Source organism: Amphibalanus amphitrite, unplaced genomic scaffold (genome assembly GCF_019059575.1).
Source record: "Amphibalanus amphitrite isolate SeventyFive unplaced genomic scaffold, NRLGWU_Aamphi_draft 000098F_arrow, whole genome shotgun sequence".
In the NCBI taxonomy this organism is placed as follows: Eukaryota; Metazoa; Arthropoda; class Thecostraca; order Balanomorpha; family Balanidae; genus Amphibalanus; species Amphibalanus amphitrite.
In genome coordinates, this window is record NW_024881593.1 from 586,790 (window position 1) to 603,986 (window position 17,197).

The following is a 17,197-nucleotide window of genomic DNA, read 5'->3' on the forward strand; positions in this document are numbered from 1 at the left end:
ACAAACGCGTTATTATAGCAGAGCATACGACTGAACTAGTTCCAAGCAATGCATTGGTGAGGGTTAGTCATGGTCTTAGGGTCGTTGTGATCAAGGTCGTGATCTAATTTTCCCATACCTGCCGAATGCACTGACGGGGCTGGTCTAATGTGATCGTCAATTATTTTCTTGGGTGAAGTTCTTAACCTCTTGATCTTTGCCCAAAAGCACGTATGGAAGCAAGGCAATGAGCACTGAAAGAACTTGCAAAGGGAGTTGTCGGTCGAAGCCAGGGTCGAAGCCGTGGAAGCCAGCCGAACCGAAGCGTATCTTGAGCGTATCAGACCTTGCAGTGAAAATTAGCAGTATCACGTGCCTCGTCTGCAAAGGGATGCTTTGCAGAGTAAATGATCAGTGGGTGATGCGTTCAAAGCGGTGTCAGTCGCTTTTGATCAAATATGTTTGATGGGTAATGCGAAATGAATCATTTACGACGTTAGTTTATTCCGGTTTGCCTTTCAAGAAATTGCTTTTCAAGTACTTTCAGAAATTAATTTAATTACTTTCAATCCGTTTGAGATCGTGGCGCTTGTCCTGTTAATGGTGCTCAAAGATGTGAGACAACTTTCAAAACATACAAAGACATAACGTTTAAAGTGATAAATGTAGGTAATTAAATTGATGTCCTACGGTTTAGCCAGTTCACAGACTCCACGAATAATCTCCGAGTGACTGTAAGGCTAAGGCGTCATTTCTTTCCGTTGTTGCTCGTACTTTTTACCAGGTATCAGTATGGCTGCATCAGGGGCTGTATCACGTGTGAGAAATGTAAAAATATTGCATGGTCTGGTATCAAAGGGATGTGACAATTGATACTTGCTCGACGGACGGCGAGAATTGACAGAGGTGGTAGCACCTCATCCTTCAATCCACCATCAGCTGCTAACATCATCTCAATCTCGCCAGGCACACTCGCATCCGTCAGAATGCACCATCATACCCCACACATTCCCGGGGGTAGTGCGGGGCCGGTACTGCGTCCCACCTCTAGGTCAGTGCCGCGGGCGAGGGCCAAGGGCCGGCCGACCGCAGGCGGGCAGCGGCGGCCGGCCGCGGCAGGCGTCTGCGGTGCGCGGCGGAGCTGTCGGGAGAGCGGAGCAGGCGCTTCTTACGGAGCTGGGGACAACTGAGCTGCAGGATTGTAAACCAGGTGAGACCGTGAGCTGACGGACCACGCGTAAGGTTAGCACGTGAGCATAACAGTTGGGACCCCGGCCTCACTAACCACGGATCGGGTAAAACCGTGCGCCGAGGGACCACAGGCTGGATAGGGCACAATTGGTGCAGAGATAGTGTGAGTTGGCCACCTCCGATGATCGTGAATTGTTCCGTGTTCGTCTTTTACTTGTGTCCTCCCGTCAGTCTGCCCGCGTCACGCGTGTTTGTCTGTTCGTCCGATCCCGTGCTGTTTCATCCGTCCCAAGGGTCGTTATAACAAGACCTTTGATCCCCAGTGCGAGGTCCACCAGATTGCCTTCTTGCAACGACGCAGCACAATGTTACATTGCGTTTTCTATCAATATGCCAGCCTACTGGAGCAATGTTTCACCTGATTCATTGGTCAATTGAATTTGACTGCCAGAGCTGCTCACTGCATAAATCCTGGAGCTGCGCTGACACATCTTTCTATAAAAAACGCATATTTCGCAGGACGGTCCCCGTCGGCCACCGTTCCATCTTCCGTCTTCCGCCGTCCTTTCCGTTCAGCACGCACTGTGTTAGCCGTACCGCGAGTGTCTCTGGTGTGCGGCCGCATCACGTCACGTCCTGTGGCGGTGACGCGACGTGCCGTCACATCCCTGCTGTCAGGGGACTGGCGCCGCACGAGATATCGCCGCTTCCTGCTGACTGGTCGCTTCCTCCAGTCAGGTCTCAGTGTCAGTGCCGTGCGTCCTGCCTCGCTTGTCCTTTGTCGGAGTATCGTGCACTGTGTCTCATCCCCTTCCTCAGCGTCGCAAATCGGGTCTCATCCCCTGCCTCGGCGTGGCACGTCCTCTCGCGTCCCCTGTCTCAGCGTCGCACGTCGTTTCTCATCCCCTGCCGCCTCAGCGTCGCATGCTGCGACTCGTACCGCCGCAAGCCGTGACTCGTGCCGTGTCTTAGCGTTGCACCGCGTCTCGGCGTCTCTCGCTGCGCATCTGACGAGCCCGACCACACAGGGCGCGGTGTGTGTCGGCACATAATCAGCGAACGGCCGGCCGGGACGGAGCGGCGCCCCGATAGACAGCGGACATGGCACCGGTCGGGGCGCGGTCCTGGATGCTGCTGGCCGGACTGCTGGCAGCCGTGCTGCTGCTGGCCGGCGTCGGCCAGCTGGTCTGCGGCCTCTACCTGCTGCTGAAGGCGCCGCGGCCGGCGGTCAACGGAGCCACCATCGCAGCGGGGCTCTGGGTGAGTCGAGAAGACATAAGTATTGAGAGTCTGGAGAGTCACGATTCGCAAATTCCGTACTTTTGGGCACGGGATTAGCGGGTTTTTAATTGACGTGGGCTATGGGGCAATCGAACTGTGTGGGGAACAGCTAGCAGAGCCTGGATGAGTCAGATTGTGAATGTGATATCGCCAGTTTGGATGAGTCAGATTCTCTGCCGTCCACCGCCTCAGTCTGGATGAATCATATGTTTGAGTACCGAGTTCAAAACCAGAGTGAGTGAATTTGAGCCGCTGCGAGCGCACAGTGCATCGATAGAACTGCTTATTAGGATTAGTCGTGGACGTCCTGTCAATAATGCCTCACTTGGGACACCTCGGCGGTCGTGATCGCGTCCATAGTATATGCCAGTAGGTGCGTCAGTCAGTCTGTCCCCGGGATCCCCCACTAGTCGTGTCCATGTCCCTAGACCTCAGAAAATGTCCCTGTACCCACGGGACACCTCAATAAACGCCCATGTCTACGGCACGCATCAATAACTGTCCGTATCCCTGGGACACCCCTGTGGGGACCCGTGTCCCTGAGACATCCGTGTCTCTCCGAGACACTTCAACAACCCCCCGTGTCCGCAGGACGTGCTGGCCGGTCTGGTATCGGTGATGCTCTGTTTCTCGGGACCGCTGCACGCCTCGCGCCGCTCTCAGCTGCAGCTGGCCGCCTTCTGCTCGGCGCCAGTCGTCAACGCCGCCCTCGGGGTGCTCCTGGGCCTGGCACCGAGCCCCCAGCAGGCCACCGACGTCGCTCTAGGTAACGAGAGACGCTAGTGGAAGCGGGAGCGGTCTTGGTCATTTCTAAACTCGACACCATGTCAATACTAGGGGTCAATATATGCCTTGAGGAATTGTTGACTGACAGCTTGCTATGGGGTCTATCTAAGAATAAGTGCCCACTAGCTCTACTCCTGTTAAGTGTAGATTTATCTTGCCAACGTTATTCTGTTCATGTCTCCGCAGTTTGTCTCATCCTAGCGGTATCGACGGCGGTGGCGGCGGCGGCCTCCTTCATTGCCGGGAACGTGGTGTTCTGCATGCAGCTGGCCTACGAGCAGTACCGACCCGGCACGCGCACCTGGCAGTCGCCCAAATCGACCTCCTCCGGCACTTCGAGCTTCATGTTTTCTCAGGTAAGCCTTTGGATGGAGCTGGTAGATAGTGGTGCTCCTTGTTCACCGATCAAAGATTTCAATACTCAGTCATGTAGACCACGTACTTTTTTGGCAACTGAACTGATGAAATACAGAAGGCGGTGGTTGGCTTTATTGGAAGCAACTACAGTAGTCTAGTCTCATAAGTCCACGCTGTACCCGCGTATGACTGTGTTTCATGTTTCAATAGTGCAATTTGCCGTGTTTCCAGAGCCAGATGACGCAGAAGCCGGGCGCGCCGGACCTGTGGCTGACCACCCCGGCCCCGCTGGCCTCCTGGGTGTACCGCACCCAGTCCAGTGTGGAGACAGCCCGCTGTGAGACCCCGCTGGACGCGCCGCCGCCTCCCCCTCCGCCGCCGCCGGCAGCGCCGCCCAGCCGCTCCAGCTGTGCCAGTCTGTCGGTGCGCACCGCTCAGCGCTCGGAGCCGGGCAGCGGGAGCTCGCAGCTGCCGCGCTGTCTCAGCCTGCTCAGTGCCATCTACGGGCCGAGCCGCGGCGGCTGGCCGCCCACCGAGCCGCGTCCGGTGCGCTCCTGTAGTCTGCTCGAGGTGCGACCCTCCCCGGCGCCGACTCTGACCGAGTGCAGCTCTCCGGCCCGGCCGTTCCCGCCGGCCCCGGTACCGCTGTGTGCCAGCCCGCTGCCGACACCGGTCTCCGAGCGCCCGCCGCCGCAGACGCCCCTGGCCGGCACCATCGGCCGGCTGACGAGCGCGCTGAGTAGACTGCACAGCGACCCCAACTACCGGGCCTCGCGCGAGCTGCAGGAGGCGCTCGAGGCGCTGGAGGCGCTCCAGGTGACGCCGGGCCCCGGGGACCGTCCGCAGCCGGCCGGCGCCGCCTCTCCGGCCGTCTCCTCCGGGTACGGCTCCCCGGAGGGCGCGCCGGAGCCGGAGCAGCCGGAGCGGCGCAGTGTGGTGCAGCTGGTCAGTCTGCTGGAGGCCGGCCCGGTGGGACGGAGGGCCGACACGCCGCTCAGGAGGCCGACAGTACCGCCCCCGCCCCCGCCGGGAGCCGGGGACCGGCCGGCAGAGCCATCAGAGCAGGTGAGGACACGGGGGCGACTACGGACCTAGTCTGTTCACGTAAAGAGCAGTCTCAAATAGCGGCTCATGGAGATCGGTGAAGTTTTTTGACAGGGCGCCTCGCTCCTCTGAGGCCACCGATGCAGCGTCTAAACAGCCAGGAAATGTCAATGTCAATAATGAATAGCCAAAGACACTGACGAGTGACGACTGTATTCTTTTTTTTCAGCCGAGTCCCGCTTCTCCCAAGCCGGCTGCGGAATCGGTGACCGGTAAGGCTCCGGGACCTCCCGTAGTGATCGACTCTGACTGCTAAGTGTGCTGTATTTTATGTCTCAACATGTTCAGTTATCTCCCGTAATTATTTGTCCCACCGACTTAATTGTATACATAATACGTTCTTGCATTTTGTTGAGGTATCGTGCATTGACAAGGGGCATTGTTTTGTTAGGTTCCCAAATATAGCACGTGTTATTTGATGCACGTCGTGTATCCTCGCGTGTCCGATGCTGAAAGGTTACTGGCTTACTGCGCTTGGTAGTTGGTCCATTTATATATGACGTGTATAATTACTGCTGTGTACAGAGGCATTGACAGCTGACCAAATATACGAACTTGCTAACTCCGCGCCTTTCGATGGAGTCGTCTACTAATTGCTGATTCAGTACTGGGCGGTGTTTCACGGGACGCTGCTACCACGCTGCTATCAAATTGCGCGAGCTGACGTCACACTTGTGGTAGTGTTGGAGCAATGGGCCTGTTGATGTTTCCATGGAAACCCAATTTGACACGTGTAAAAGCAGCGTGCTGCTATCACCGGTGAAACAGGGCCCTGATGTAGTATCACTAGCATGCAAAAGGGTGATCAATGATGAACATGATTTATTCCGCATCAATGAAGCGCAACGTCATCGGTACAAAACAACACGGTATGAATATGCGGAATATCCACAATGTACATGATATAAAATGGAAGTCTGACATCCGCTATGACGTGTCAGCCGTCCGAATCCCTTACCCCATTCCCTCGAAGTCGCCGATCACAGTTCCCAGCGCTCATTTCTTCTTCTTTTTCTTTTTATTCGACTCTGTGGCCGAACTGTCACTCGAACTCGAGCTCGAACTGGACGAGTCTGAGTCGGAGTCTGACGAGCTGGAGTCGCTGCTGGAGCTGGAGCTGTCCGAGTCGGAGTCTGAGGAGCTGTCTGAGTCGGAGTCGGACCGGGCCGCCTTGGCCGCTGCCGCCGCCGCCTGCCTGTGAAACAGTGGACATAGGGGACGTTTGGCCAAAGACGGACGGTGGGGCTGTACCGGGATTTCCACGTGTCTATGACGGTCACGGAATTCGCAGGGAAGCCTCAAAGTACCCAAGCAACCTGGAATGCAGTCGCTGGCATATATTATGCTACCCATAAGCCATATTTATAGTCAGATACGAAAATGGCGATTCTTAATCAGATGCCCATTGAGAAAGGCATTGTCTACTGTCTCCACGGCGAATTACGGTCCAGACGCGTAAGAATATTCAGACAAACATCAACGTGTTTTCAAGAAGCCGTTGCTGCCGATATTTCTACTCCAACATTTCGGTCTCGTTTCGCGGACGATCGTTGCACGGTCAGACGACGGCGGTGCTGCCGCTCAATGCCACCACAAAACTACTTACATTTTCTCCAGTTTCTTCTTTTCCTCGCTCTCTTTCAGTCGCTTTTTCAAAGTTTGCGTTCTGGAGTCGCGGTGCACGTATTTGCGTTTACCGGTGCACTCGTAGGTCCAATGACCCTTCTCCAGGCATTTCTGGCATCTCACGCCTTCCGCTGAAGGTGCGCTGAAAATAACGAGACATTTGACAAGTGAACATGTCAGAGCCCTGGAGTAGGAGAGAGTGGATGACAAAACATCACAGATTTTTTATAGCAGAGCACAGCTGTTTTTCTAGTACCTTCTCTTTATTGACCAAGCACTGGTAACAGCATAGGGTTACATGTTTTATGACCCTTTCGCTCTGCCCCTGACACAAGATAATCAATGGCGTGTGTCCAATTGAACAGGGTGACAGTCAGACTTGTGATCAAGCTCAGTTGAGCCGGCTCAAAAATCAGCTCAGCTCATGAGCCGGCTCAACATTTTGCCAAATTGTTGAGCTGTGAGCTGAGCCGGCTCAGTAATGCATTGAGCTGAGCTGCTGTCTGAGCTGAGCTGAATGGGCTTGAGCTGAGCTGAGCTGAATGAGCTTGAGCTTGAGCTGAGCTGAGCTGATTGAGCTGAGCTGAGCGAGCTGAGCTGAGCTGAGCGAGCTGAGCTGATTGAGCTGAGCTGAGCTGAGCGAGCTGAGCTGATTGAGCTGAGCTGAGCTGAGCTGAGCTGAGCTGATTGAGCTGAGCTGATTTAGCTGAGCTGAGCTGATCCAGTTCTAATTCTTTTCAGTTCATGCTTGGAAATTAACTCAGGCTTTGATGCTTCAGCTATGAGCTAGCTATGGAGTGAGCAATTACACTGCCTTCGTGATCGCACTTAAAAATATCAAAACTCTAAAGAAATCAATAGTAATCACTAATCAAGCTTAATTTCTTTCACCCATATTGCATGGAAATTGGAAGACCAGGGTCTTGGCCAATTTACAGGCTAATACAGCCAGTCTCAAGTTTCAAGTCTGACTGCAAGATGAATACCTACTGTCAGGCTTTGATGCTTCGCCTTGACACTCTGCTCCGCAATGTACAATTCAGCATTCTTCACTTTGTTATTTAAGCAGTTATTTAAATTAATTTTATCAATAAGGGTTCTTACCTCTGCATAAAATATTTACAATTAGGAATTAGCAAATAAAGTTCCTCTTCGTTGGTTGAATGTGGGCTAAGCAACCATATCCTATTGAAAGTGGGGTGGGGCAGAGGCACTAACTGGAACTCTCATCTTCTAATGTCCATTACATGGGAAAAGCTCCCTTATTCACACGCTGACTATGAATTCTAATAGCGTTGACATTGCCTTGGTTGAGATCAGGGCGGTGTTATAGGTTTCACTGATAACAGCACGCTGCTATCACACGTGTCAAATGGGGTTTCCATGGAGATATAAACAAACTCTTATCTCCAAGTTCCAACACTACCCCAAAATGTAACGTCAGCTCCTGGCAGGGTGCCAACTGCCAAGAGCGGATGGCGGCGTGGGCGTGCTGCTCTCGGCCGTGAAACACCGCCTAGTTGAGATGATTCCATGACGTTTTTTTCGTCTAGAAGATTTTCGTCGGACAATTTTTCGTCCGCAGATTTTCGTCCGACCTTTTTCGTCTGTACATTTTTTCGTCCGTGCATTTTTTCGTCGGTACATTTTTTCTGAGCGGAAACTGAGCTGAGCTGAAATGAGCAGAAACTGAGCTGAGCTGAACGGGAACTGAGTTGAGCTGAGCTGAGCTGAGCGGAAACTGAGCTGAGCTGAGCGGAAACTGAGCTGAGCTGAGCTGAGCTGAGCGGAAACTGAGCTGAGCTGAGCTGAGCGGAAACTGAGCTGAGCTGAGCTGAGCGGAAACTGAGCTGAGCTGAGCTGAGCGTGAGCGGAGCGCAGCCGGTTTGAGCGGAATGTGAGCTGAGCTGAGCCGCGTTAAACTGAGCGGGAGCTGAGCGGGAGCGGATAAGACGGAGTTGAGCTGAGCGAGCTCACTTTTTTCTTGAGCTGTCACAAGTCTGGTGACAGTGAATGTATTGAGGACAAAGAAAATGGCCATCCTTTATTCCATAAGAAGCACATACCTCTTTTTGTTGAGGAACCCTCCTGCTCCCATAGGCATGATTCACCAGATGGTAGTACCTGCAATAGAGATGAAGATATCTAAGGTGGAGAAACATGACCCCAGCACCAATTGAACTGTAATCAACACACAAGATGAGGCAATCATTTGCTGTTGTGGCATGCATGCATACCTACATGCAGTGACACATGCATAGATACAAAAATATTTCTTTAAAACAGTATATGCCACTACCTGCCCACCAAGACATACCCTACCTACATATTAAAAATGAAAAATACTGACAAAATGATTGTGGACCAAAAACAAAGTTAAAATGTCACTAGCCATATAAATTGTAGGCTTGCAAATTTGTTGCAGGTAGGCATTTGGCTGTCATTACGCACGCCATCGGCATATCAATATGTACAGTCTGTCTTAAAAGTACCGCACAAAGTGACAGTGGATCCATCAAGCCTGACCGAGGAAGGGCCTGCTATAATTTGAAAGTCACCGAACCAATTGACCTGGCCGGAATGGACGAGGATGTCAAATGCTTTAGTGACTCAAATTTAGCAAACCCTTCCTCGGTCAGGCCTTGATGGATCCACCGTTACTTTGCGTGGTACTTTTAAGACAGACTGTACAATAGGACCTTGAGAGCATACTGATATTGTTTTGATATTGGGCTTCCCTATCTCATTTTAAACAACTTACTGTTGAGAAACTTGACATAGAATTTTACTCATTGATGTAAGCACAACTGTCTCAACCCAAACCTTCAGCTCAGGTTCATCATCTGAATCTACTTTGACTACCTATCTATTAAAAAGTTAAAACCAATGTTATTTTGAATTAAAATTCTGGCCGAGTTATATGCCAATCGAGACTACTGGAAAAATGTCAATTTTCTGTTGCAAGTTCGCTCTTGGATTTCACGGCACAAGCTTTAGCCAAGGCCCTAAACTTGCCCTAAACCAAAGCCCTAAACTTTGAGCTTTTGAGGTCGAGCACGTCAAGAGTCAAAGCCAGCACGCAGTGTATTTCCTCCTCCGAAATGTCTATTAAATCACTATAATTGTTCCACGACAAAATAATTGGTATGCACATAATTCAAGAGTATTTTAGGGTTTGAATGATTATTCTGACTTTTCAAGCCAAGATCCTAAAAGCACAAATAGGTATTTCATTAGAAGTGTCTTTTTAACTATCAAAGACTGCCGTAAAAAGAGGAACATATTTAGTGCAAAGTGGGAAAAAATGAGTGAAACCAAATTCATCGAGAAGCTTCGCTGACGACGATATTGGCGCGCCTATATTCTTCGATTGATATAGAAATTCTCAAATATTACGTCATATATCTCATATTGACGAATCAGCGTTACAGAAAAAGCTGTGCTTATGTCATACTTTTACTGAGAATGAAAGGCAAAATGGCGCATAGCGCGTGACTGGTAGTGTGCGCCGGGCCGGCATGCATTGTTCTCAAGGCCATCTATAGATTGTTCTCTGATTGTTCTCTAAGCTTTGGAATTTGGGCGTGGATGTTCCAAGGAGGGGTTTAGGAGCATAAAAAGCACTCCTTTTTGTTCAAAGGCTTCTAGGTGGTTTATTTATAATTGCTAGCTTGTAATTTCTTGATAACCATCCCAGCCTGGTAATTTCCAGTTTGTTGTAAATAGAATCGGAATACTCATAGTTTGTCGTCGCACAAGGATACCTTAAGTTTTTACCTTCTCATCATGGTAAGTCCTTCTGAGGGGAATATTATTGATGTTTGAAGAAACAGAGGGCATGTTAACTAATGTGAAAATTTCTGGCTGCATTTATTTTTGTGTACAACTGATCTATTGTGTGTTCCGACGGGCAGTTTTTTGTGGAATTTCCACCTGGGCCGCAGAATCCCCTTGGATTCCTCTCATGTTGTATATCAAATGGCCCCTTTCACTTGATCCCGCTGGATTCCTTGCATTTTGTGTCACCCGAATGGCTGTTTTAGTGAGGAATTCTTCAGTCTGAGAATTAAATGCAACAAATGGCCTGTCCTAATGCACAGAGCTAGGCTCATCCATGCTCAGAAAGCAATTGCTGGTGTGAAAAAAGTGGTAATCACAATGGATGATATCGCTTGTGGCTAGACCACTATATATCTATATAGTGGTCTATGTATATGTATATAGTGGTATAGGTATATAGTGGTCTATGCATGTGGTTATTTTTTGTGCATTGGGATTGAGATGTATGAATCCATGAAGAACAATCAGGCAGCAACTTTTCTGTTCAAAAAGCTGGCCTGAGAATTATGATCAGCCTCCAATCAAGTGTATATATTTTTAGCATTATTATCACCAGGAATGTGGAGCCTGAGATAGTATGCTGCCCATGTTTAGGTGTAGTCAGATGGGCTGGTGTAGACAAAATATCTATTTGGTGCTCACATCTGGTATGAGTATTACTGGATTGGTTGGAACTAAAAGCTTTTCATTTTAGAAGCTTGCAGTTTTAAAGAATTGTCATTTTGGTCCTCAATTTTGGTCCCAAAGAGAGAGAAAAAATCAGATTTGAAGAGCCAACTAGCTTCTCAAAACACCAAACCATATTACCAACTTGATTGTTTTTTCTTCTTTCTTTGACCTACTCAGGTAGAGATAAGCTAAAGCATTGAAGTACTAGACTAGTCTGGTTCTAGGCATGACATGCATCTTGGTGTTGATAAAGATAAGGTCAAGCATTACCAGGACCATTGCAGTCACCTAGTGGCTGAATTGAGTCTCCCTTGAATAATTCACAGGGTGGTGTGTTATGCTTGTTTCTCTGTCTCACTCCTATTCTTCTCAGGTCCAGATGACCTTACCAGGGCAAAACCATTGTCAGGCTAAAAGAATAAATTTCTCATATAATGAATTTGAAACTTTGCCTGATATTACTTAGCCTTTTGTGGTTCATTCTATCAGTGGGATTGAGTCTGAGTCATATTGAACAAATTAAAACACTATTCAGACAAAGATCTTGAGTCAGTTCACGACCTTTTCCAGGATTCAGAGTTGCCAGGTTCCCTTGATTCCCCTGATTCTCTCACAGCTTAGAACTGCTACCCCATATGACTGATTGTTAAACACAGTCATTGTCGTGCCTTGCAGGCCTCGCTGAACCCCGTCCATGTTCTGCGTGGCGGAGCCGAGGAGGAGAAGGCTGAGATCGCTCGGCTCTCCAGCTTCGTCGGCGCGATCGCCATCGGCGATCTCGTCAAGTCCACGCTCGGCCCCAAGGGGATGGACAAAATCCTGATCTCAGTCGGACGGAGCGAAGGTGAGTTGTATGTATGAGTATGAGTATGAGTTTATTGTAGAGACCATCCACGTTGTCGCGGTGATGCGCTGGTGCGTGCAGTCAGGATAACATGAGGCTCTGTGGTGTTACATGACAGTGATCATGTTTATTATTTTCGTGTTTGGCTGTCTGATTTGGTAGACGGGCTGGTCCAAAACTAAATTTTGGTGTAGGTAATTAATTGCCTACATTTAAGAGTTCACAATTATGCATCACATCAAAATAGTCGTTATTTTTCTGCCGTGTCATGCTTGTCGATCACGTCTGACCGTGTCGGCGCCGTTCTCGCTCGAGCAGGTAAGGTAGAGGTGACCAACGACGGCGCCACCATCCTGAAGAACATCGGCGTCGATAACCCGGCGGCCAAGGTGCTGGTCAACATGTCGTGCGTGCAGGACGACGAGGTGGGCGACGGCACCACCTCCGTCACAGTGCTCGCCTCCGAGCTGCTCAAGGAGGCAGAGAAGCTGGTCGGCATGAAGCTGCACCCGCAGAACATCATCGCCGGCTGGCGGCGCGCCACCGATATCGCCCGCAAGGCGCTGGCCGGCTCCACCGTCAACCACGGGTCAGTGGCAGTGGTTAGGAGAGATGAACTCTCACTGCGGGGGTAAAAGATGAGAGACTGACCTAGTCAGTGGAACACTTCTGGGCGGGGTTTGCCCTAGAGCACACTACGACGAACACAATGCAATGAAAGACTGATATAGCGGTGATCGGGGGCGGAGATGGGAAATGAAAGACTGATATAGCGGAGATGGGAATGCCGAGTCACTGGGCGAATCGGGTCAGGGCAATTGATTCTGTATTGCTGTTGTTGCTGTTTTTACCTAAAGCTCACAAACACCTTCACTGGCTCAAAGATAATGGGACTATAAATGCATGATAAGCCATCAAAGGAAAACATGTTTAGGAAATAAGTTCAGCTACACACGTGTGTTTTACATTTGTGTTTACTGTTTATATTCTCGGGCTTTTCTGCTAAACAGTGGATTTGAAATTCATTAAGTATATCCCGGCATTTTTTATTGTTCCCTGCTGGTCAGCCCTCGTCTTTATTCTAACACCATGTCGTCCGTCTGTATGTGTGAGCAGCTCGGACCCGGATAAGTTCCGGAACGACCTGATGAACATCGCACGGACCACACTAGGCTCCAAGATCCTGGCGCAGCACAAGGACTTTTTCGCCGAGCTGGCGGTGAACGCCGTGCTGCGGCTGAAGAGCTCCGGCAACCTGCAGGCCATCCAGGTGCTCAAGGTGCAGGGCAAGACGCTGCGAGACTCTTTCCTCGATGAAGGTAGGTACCGGCTGATGGCGCTGAGGGTTGGGCGTAGTGTAGATGGCTCCACCGTTACTACTGCCGATCCTGAGTGGGGCACAATAGTGGCCCGGGACAACTATCCAAGTAACGTAATAATTGAATGAGGACTTTACTCCACAAGAAATCGTACGGGTCGCTATTACTGGTACTGTAGTCTAGCTTTTCGGTGAATCGTCGGTTTGCTAATATTAACTCTGTTTTTAATGACTTCTTAACCGCCCAAAAATTAATCCAACCACCCACCGGTGCACTTAACCCCGAATGCTGTGCCTTTCCTATGCTGTCATCTCACACTGCCACCTGTGTCACAGGCTTCATCCTGAACAAGAAGATCGGCGTGCACCAGCCGAAGCGGATGGAGAACGCCCAGATCCTGATCGCCAATACGCCAATGGACACGGACAAGATCAAGGTGTTCGGCTCGCGAGTCAAGGCCGACTCGACGGCGCGGGTCGCCGAGCTGGAGGTGGCAGAGAAGGAGAAGATGAAGGATAAGGTGGAGAAGATTGTCAAACACGGCATCAACGTGTTCATCAACAGGTGAGGAGTAATGACGCTGGCTGTGGAGACGGCGACCAAGGGGGTAGAGCTATGGCGACGTTGATTTTTGGTGGTGCAATGACAGTTGCATCGTAATCAGGGGCGGATCCAGAAAATCTCCAAGGGAGGGGCCATTAGAAACCAGGAGGCCCCCCCCCCCATAATCCCACCTGTTGGAGGCCCCATCTTCCCACTTGTTGGCCCCCCCCCCAAAAAAAAAAAAACTGCGTCTATTGAGCTTATCTAGCTGTTCAGGCAACATCTCAACATCTGTGCAGGCTTGGAGGCCCTCTGTGCAGGTTAGGAGGCCCTGTAAAAGTGGTCATCTCTGTGAGTATAAGAGACCTCCAAGTTATGAAAAGCTTTACCAATCTTCTAACAAAGAAGTCTTCTCAGCTAGTCTTCTAAGAAATAACTAAGTGGGTAGGTTAAAAAAAACTCATCGGATTTCGGCCACTTTATTTTCAGGAGGCCCCCTTTTCAGCTTTTTAACTTTTTAACTTTTTATTTTATTTTTGAAAAAAATCGGCCAAGGGGGGGGGCCATGGCCCCCATGGCCCCCCCTTGTATCCGCGCCTGATCGTAATATTAAATCTGTTGTTGAATGGTGAGGTTTGCCCGTTTTTTTAGCTTTAGTTTTGCCCGCCACTCACCCCCAGACAGAAGCTTTGTCTCGGTCTCAGTCTGCAGTTATGCTCTGCCACGGTGCCCCCCCCCCCACCCCCCACCCCATCCATTCCAACCAACCCACCACTGTCAGCAGAAGCACCACCCTCACCTTGTGCCCACGCCTTCCCCATCAACAGACAGCTCATCTACAACTACCCGGAGCAGCTGTTTGCCGACGCCGGCGTCATGGCCATTGAGCACGCCGACTTTGACGGTATCGAGCGGCTGGCGCTGGTGACAGGCGGAGAGATCGTGTCGACGTTCGACCACCCGGAGCTGGTCAAACTGGGCAGCTGCAAAGTCATCGAGGAGGTGAGCGGCCCACTGCTGGGAGACGGGTGCTGTGTAGGGGAGATGGTGGTTAGTGTCGCTTTTATTTCATCGTGCGTGTGATGATGAAGTCGTGGCGGAGACGTTAGTTGATGTTCGGAAATGCAACTTGGTTAGTAAGTTAAGTTTTTTATTACCACGGTGGTCGTTTTGTTTAACCATGTCACCATTCTGCAAGCGCTCCTCGATCATATCTTTAATCTTTCGGAGGACTAGTGGGAATCGCCAAAAAAAAAAGTATCGGGCGATACTCCCAATGACGTCGCACCATCGCACCGTCGCTGCAGCTGCACTAATTCCACTTCTGGGTCTGCTAGGCACCCCAGACGTCCGTCCACGGCCGTCATCTGTCTCCCCTCGGCCACTGGTATATGTCCGACCTTTGTACCGGTCACCCTCCGCCCCTGCTGACTTATCCCCTCCCCTCCCCTCCACAGGTGTTTATCGGCGAGGAGAAGATGATCAAGTTCTCCGGCGTGCCGCTGGGCGAGGCGTGCACGGTGGTTCTGCGCGGCGCCACACAGCAGATTCTGGACGAGGCCGAGCGATCCCTGCACGACGCACTCTGCGTGCTCACGTCGACAATCAAGGAGACGCGCACGGTATTCGGAGGAGGTGGGTAACCCGGGAGATCAGGCACGGTGTTAGGGAAAGGAGGGATGTTAGAATACACGAGGGCAGCCTGACCCGGTTTGGCGGACATTTATTTAAACTGTGTACGGTGCACGGATGATACGAATGACGTTGGTACCTACGCACAATGTTTATGCAGTTCTGCTTTATTCGGATCTGATTTATGATCAACGCTCGCACAAATTATAGATGAAAATTTGATTTTAAGTATAATACGATACGTAGTAATAATGAAATGAATTTTAAAAGTCTTTGGTGATGTATGCTCTAGAATGGTAACGCCTCGTGGGTCCTTCCACTGCTTTCCGTCTGCTCTCCAGTCACCATGCTGACCCGCCCCGTCCGCTCCAGGCTGCAGCGAGACGCTGATGGCGGTGGCCGTGCTGGAGGAGGCGGCCCGCACCCCCGGCAAGGAGGCCGTGGCCATGGAGGCGTACGCGCGCGCGCTCCTTCAGCTGCCGACCATTATCGCCGACAACGGCGGCTACGACTCTGCACTGCTGGTCAGCCAGCTGCGCGCCGGCCACACGCAGGGGCAGAACCGGCTCGGCATCAGTGAGTAAACGATAGAGGGTGTGGTGGGGGCGATGGAAGGGGTGAGGCTAGAAGGGGATGGGGGGTTTAGTAGGAGGATGAGGATTTGGGAGACGTGTCTTTATGACGGAATGGGGACTTCGGGTACATTGGAATGGTAAAAGTGTCGTGCTTTGCATTACTTAAACGTTGTTTGCCGGGTTTTGGTATGCGGTGGCCCTGGCCACAGCTGACCGTGACTATTTTGTTAACGTGTAACTCTGCTTAGCACTGCCCAGGTACTGTAGGCTAGGCTTGTAGCATAACATTTAAGTCCACAATGCATGCTCATTGTTCTGCAGTGTGGCCAAATTGGTGATGTTGCGGGGAAAGTCACCCCCAATAAAAAGTATAATGACATCCTCAGAAATTTTAGAATTACATCATCACAACGTTTTTGTTGTGAAAGCATACCTAGTGAAGGAATAAAGACTAAAAATGTTCCAATGTACGATTCACACCGTCATACTCGTACTGTCGCGCTTGCAATGTTTTTTCATCTTTGATGACAATATTTGATTTTTCTACTTTCCACCAGAGCTTGACGTCAGGTATAGTTTTTCCACATAACTTGTAAAAACTGCACCTAAAATGACACTGAAGACGAGTTTTTTTGAAAAATAGTGACATCCTCATACGACTTTTTTATACATCCTCCCCCTAACGCTAAACCAATTTAGCCACACTGCTGTTCTGCTCCCGACTGCTGTCACTGACCGTTCTCCCTCTCCTCTGCAGACATGTTGGACGGCACTGTCGGCAACATGGAGGAGCTCGGCATCACCGAGTCGTTCATGGTCAAACAGCAGATGGTGGCCTCCGCCTCCGAGGCCGCCGAGATGATCCTCCGTGTGGACGATATCATCAAGGCGGCGCCGCGCAAACGGGTGGACGACCGCGGTCACTGCTAGTGTCCGGCGGCCCGCGTCCGTCCGCCACCGCCGACCGGCCCACCGACCGGCGGTCTGCCCGTGATTCACACCTACTTGTCTTTGTGTTTCATTAACGCTTGTGCTGACATGTCAACTGGTCAATAATAATTACCACACTCAGCGACTTGAGTTGTTTTCGGTGATGCCGCAGTGGCGCGGCACTGTTGGGACTGCTCCTTATCGGTGTTCGGAAAATATGTGCTCTGCTGTTGATAACATTCATAGACCATGCAGTGAAGACCGGTGAGGGACATAAAAAATGAGACAATATCGAAACAGAACTACCAGATTACCGCTATGTATGATACATCTAGTTTTTTTTCCGTGCAGAACATCAGACATCCAATAACCCATTTACCGAAGAAAAAAAACTTGGCAAAAAACGTCATTTGCCGACGAAAACGAGGTTGAACGACGCAAAAAAATCACAGTTCTCGTTGAATAGGGAAATGTTTGACAGACGGCAGGTCACTGCTTTTCGGTAAACAAGATAAAAACAG

At 50.5% G+C, this 17,197-nt stretch overlaps 3 protein-coding genes across 7 annotated transcripts; 2 read left to right on the plus strand and 1 right to left on the minus strand.

Annotated features, from left to right (window-relative positions):
* The first annotated feature begins 649 nt into the window (after window positions 1-649).
* Window positions 650-5,261, plus strand: LOC122380460 (formin-like protein 5). Its single transcript, XM_043363623.1, has 6 exons — window positions 650-1,189; window positions 2,199-2,430; window positions 3,043-3,217; window positions 3,424-3,593; window positions 3,826-4,659; window positions 4,868-5,261. Exons 2-6 carry the CDS (start codon window positions 2,272-2,274, stop codon window positions 4,952-4,954), a joined length of 1,425 nt encoding a protein of 474 aa, XP_043219558.1. The 5' UTR covers window positions 650-1,189; window positions 2,199-2,271; the 3' UTR covers window positions 4,955-5,261.
* Window positions 5,262-5,505: 244 nt separating this feature from the next.
* LOC122380463 (zinc finger CCHC domain-containing protein 10-like) lies at window positions 5,506-9,536 on the minus strand. Of its 5 annotated transcripts, none has more exons than XM_043363630.1 (4): window positions 9,518-9,536; window positions 8,391-8,448; window positions 6,305-6,466; window positions 5,506-5,893 (listed from the first exon to the last, which is right to left on the minus strand). In XM_043363630.1, the coding sequence occupies exons 2-4, from the start codon at window positions 8,426-8,428 to the stop codon at window positions 5,695-5,697; spliced, it is 399 nt and encodes a 132-aa protein (XP_043219565.1). In that variant the 5' UTR covers window positions 8,429-8,448; window positions 9,518-9,536; the 3' UTR covers window positions 5,506-5,694. The 5 variants fall into 5 exon arrangements, with proteins under 5 accessions (XP_043219565.1, XP_043219562.1, XP_043219561.1 ...); XM_043363627.1 differs by lacking the exon at window positions 9,518-9,536 and adding an exon at window positions 9,353-9,371; XM_043363626.1 differs by lacking the exon at window positions 9,518-9,536 and adding an exon at window positions 9,086-9,370.
* On the plus strand, window positions 9,393-16,821 carry LOC122380462 (T-complex protein 1 subunit beta-like). The gene is made up of 9 exons (XM_043363625.1): window positions 9,393-10,113; window positions 11,509-11,677; window positions 11,996-12,266; window positions 12,794-12,996; window positions 13,332-13,560; window positions 14,367-14,541; window positions 14,997-15,174; window positions 15,544-15,747; window positions 16,504-16,821. Exons 1-9 carry the CDS (start codon window positions 10,111-10,113, stop codon window positions 16,674-16,676), a joined length of 1,605 nt encoding a protein of 534 aa, XP_043219560.1. The 5' UTR covers window positions 9,393-10,110; the 3' UTR covers window positions 16,677-16,821.
* The last annotated feature ends 376 nt before the right edge of the window (window positions 16,822-17,197 follow it).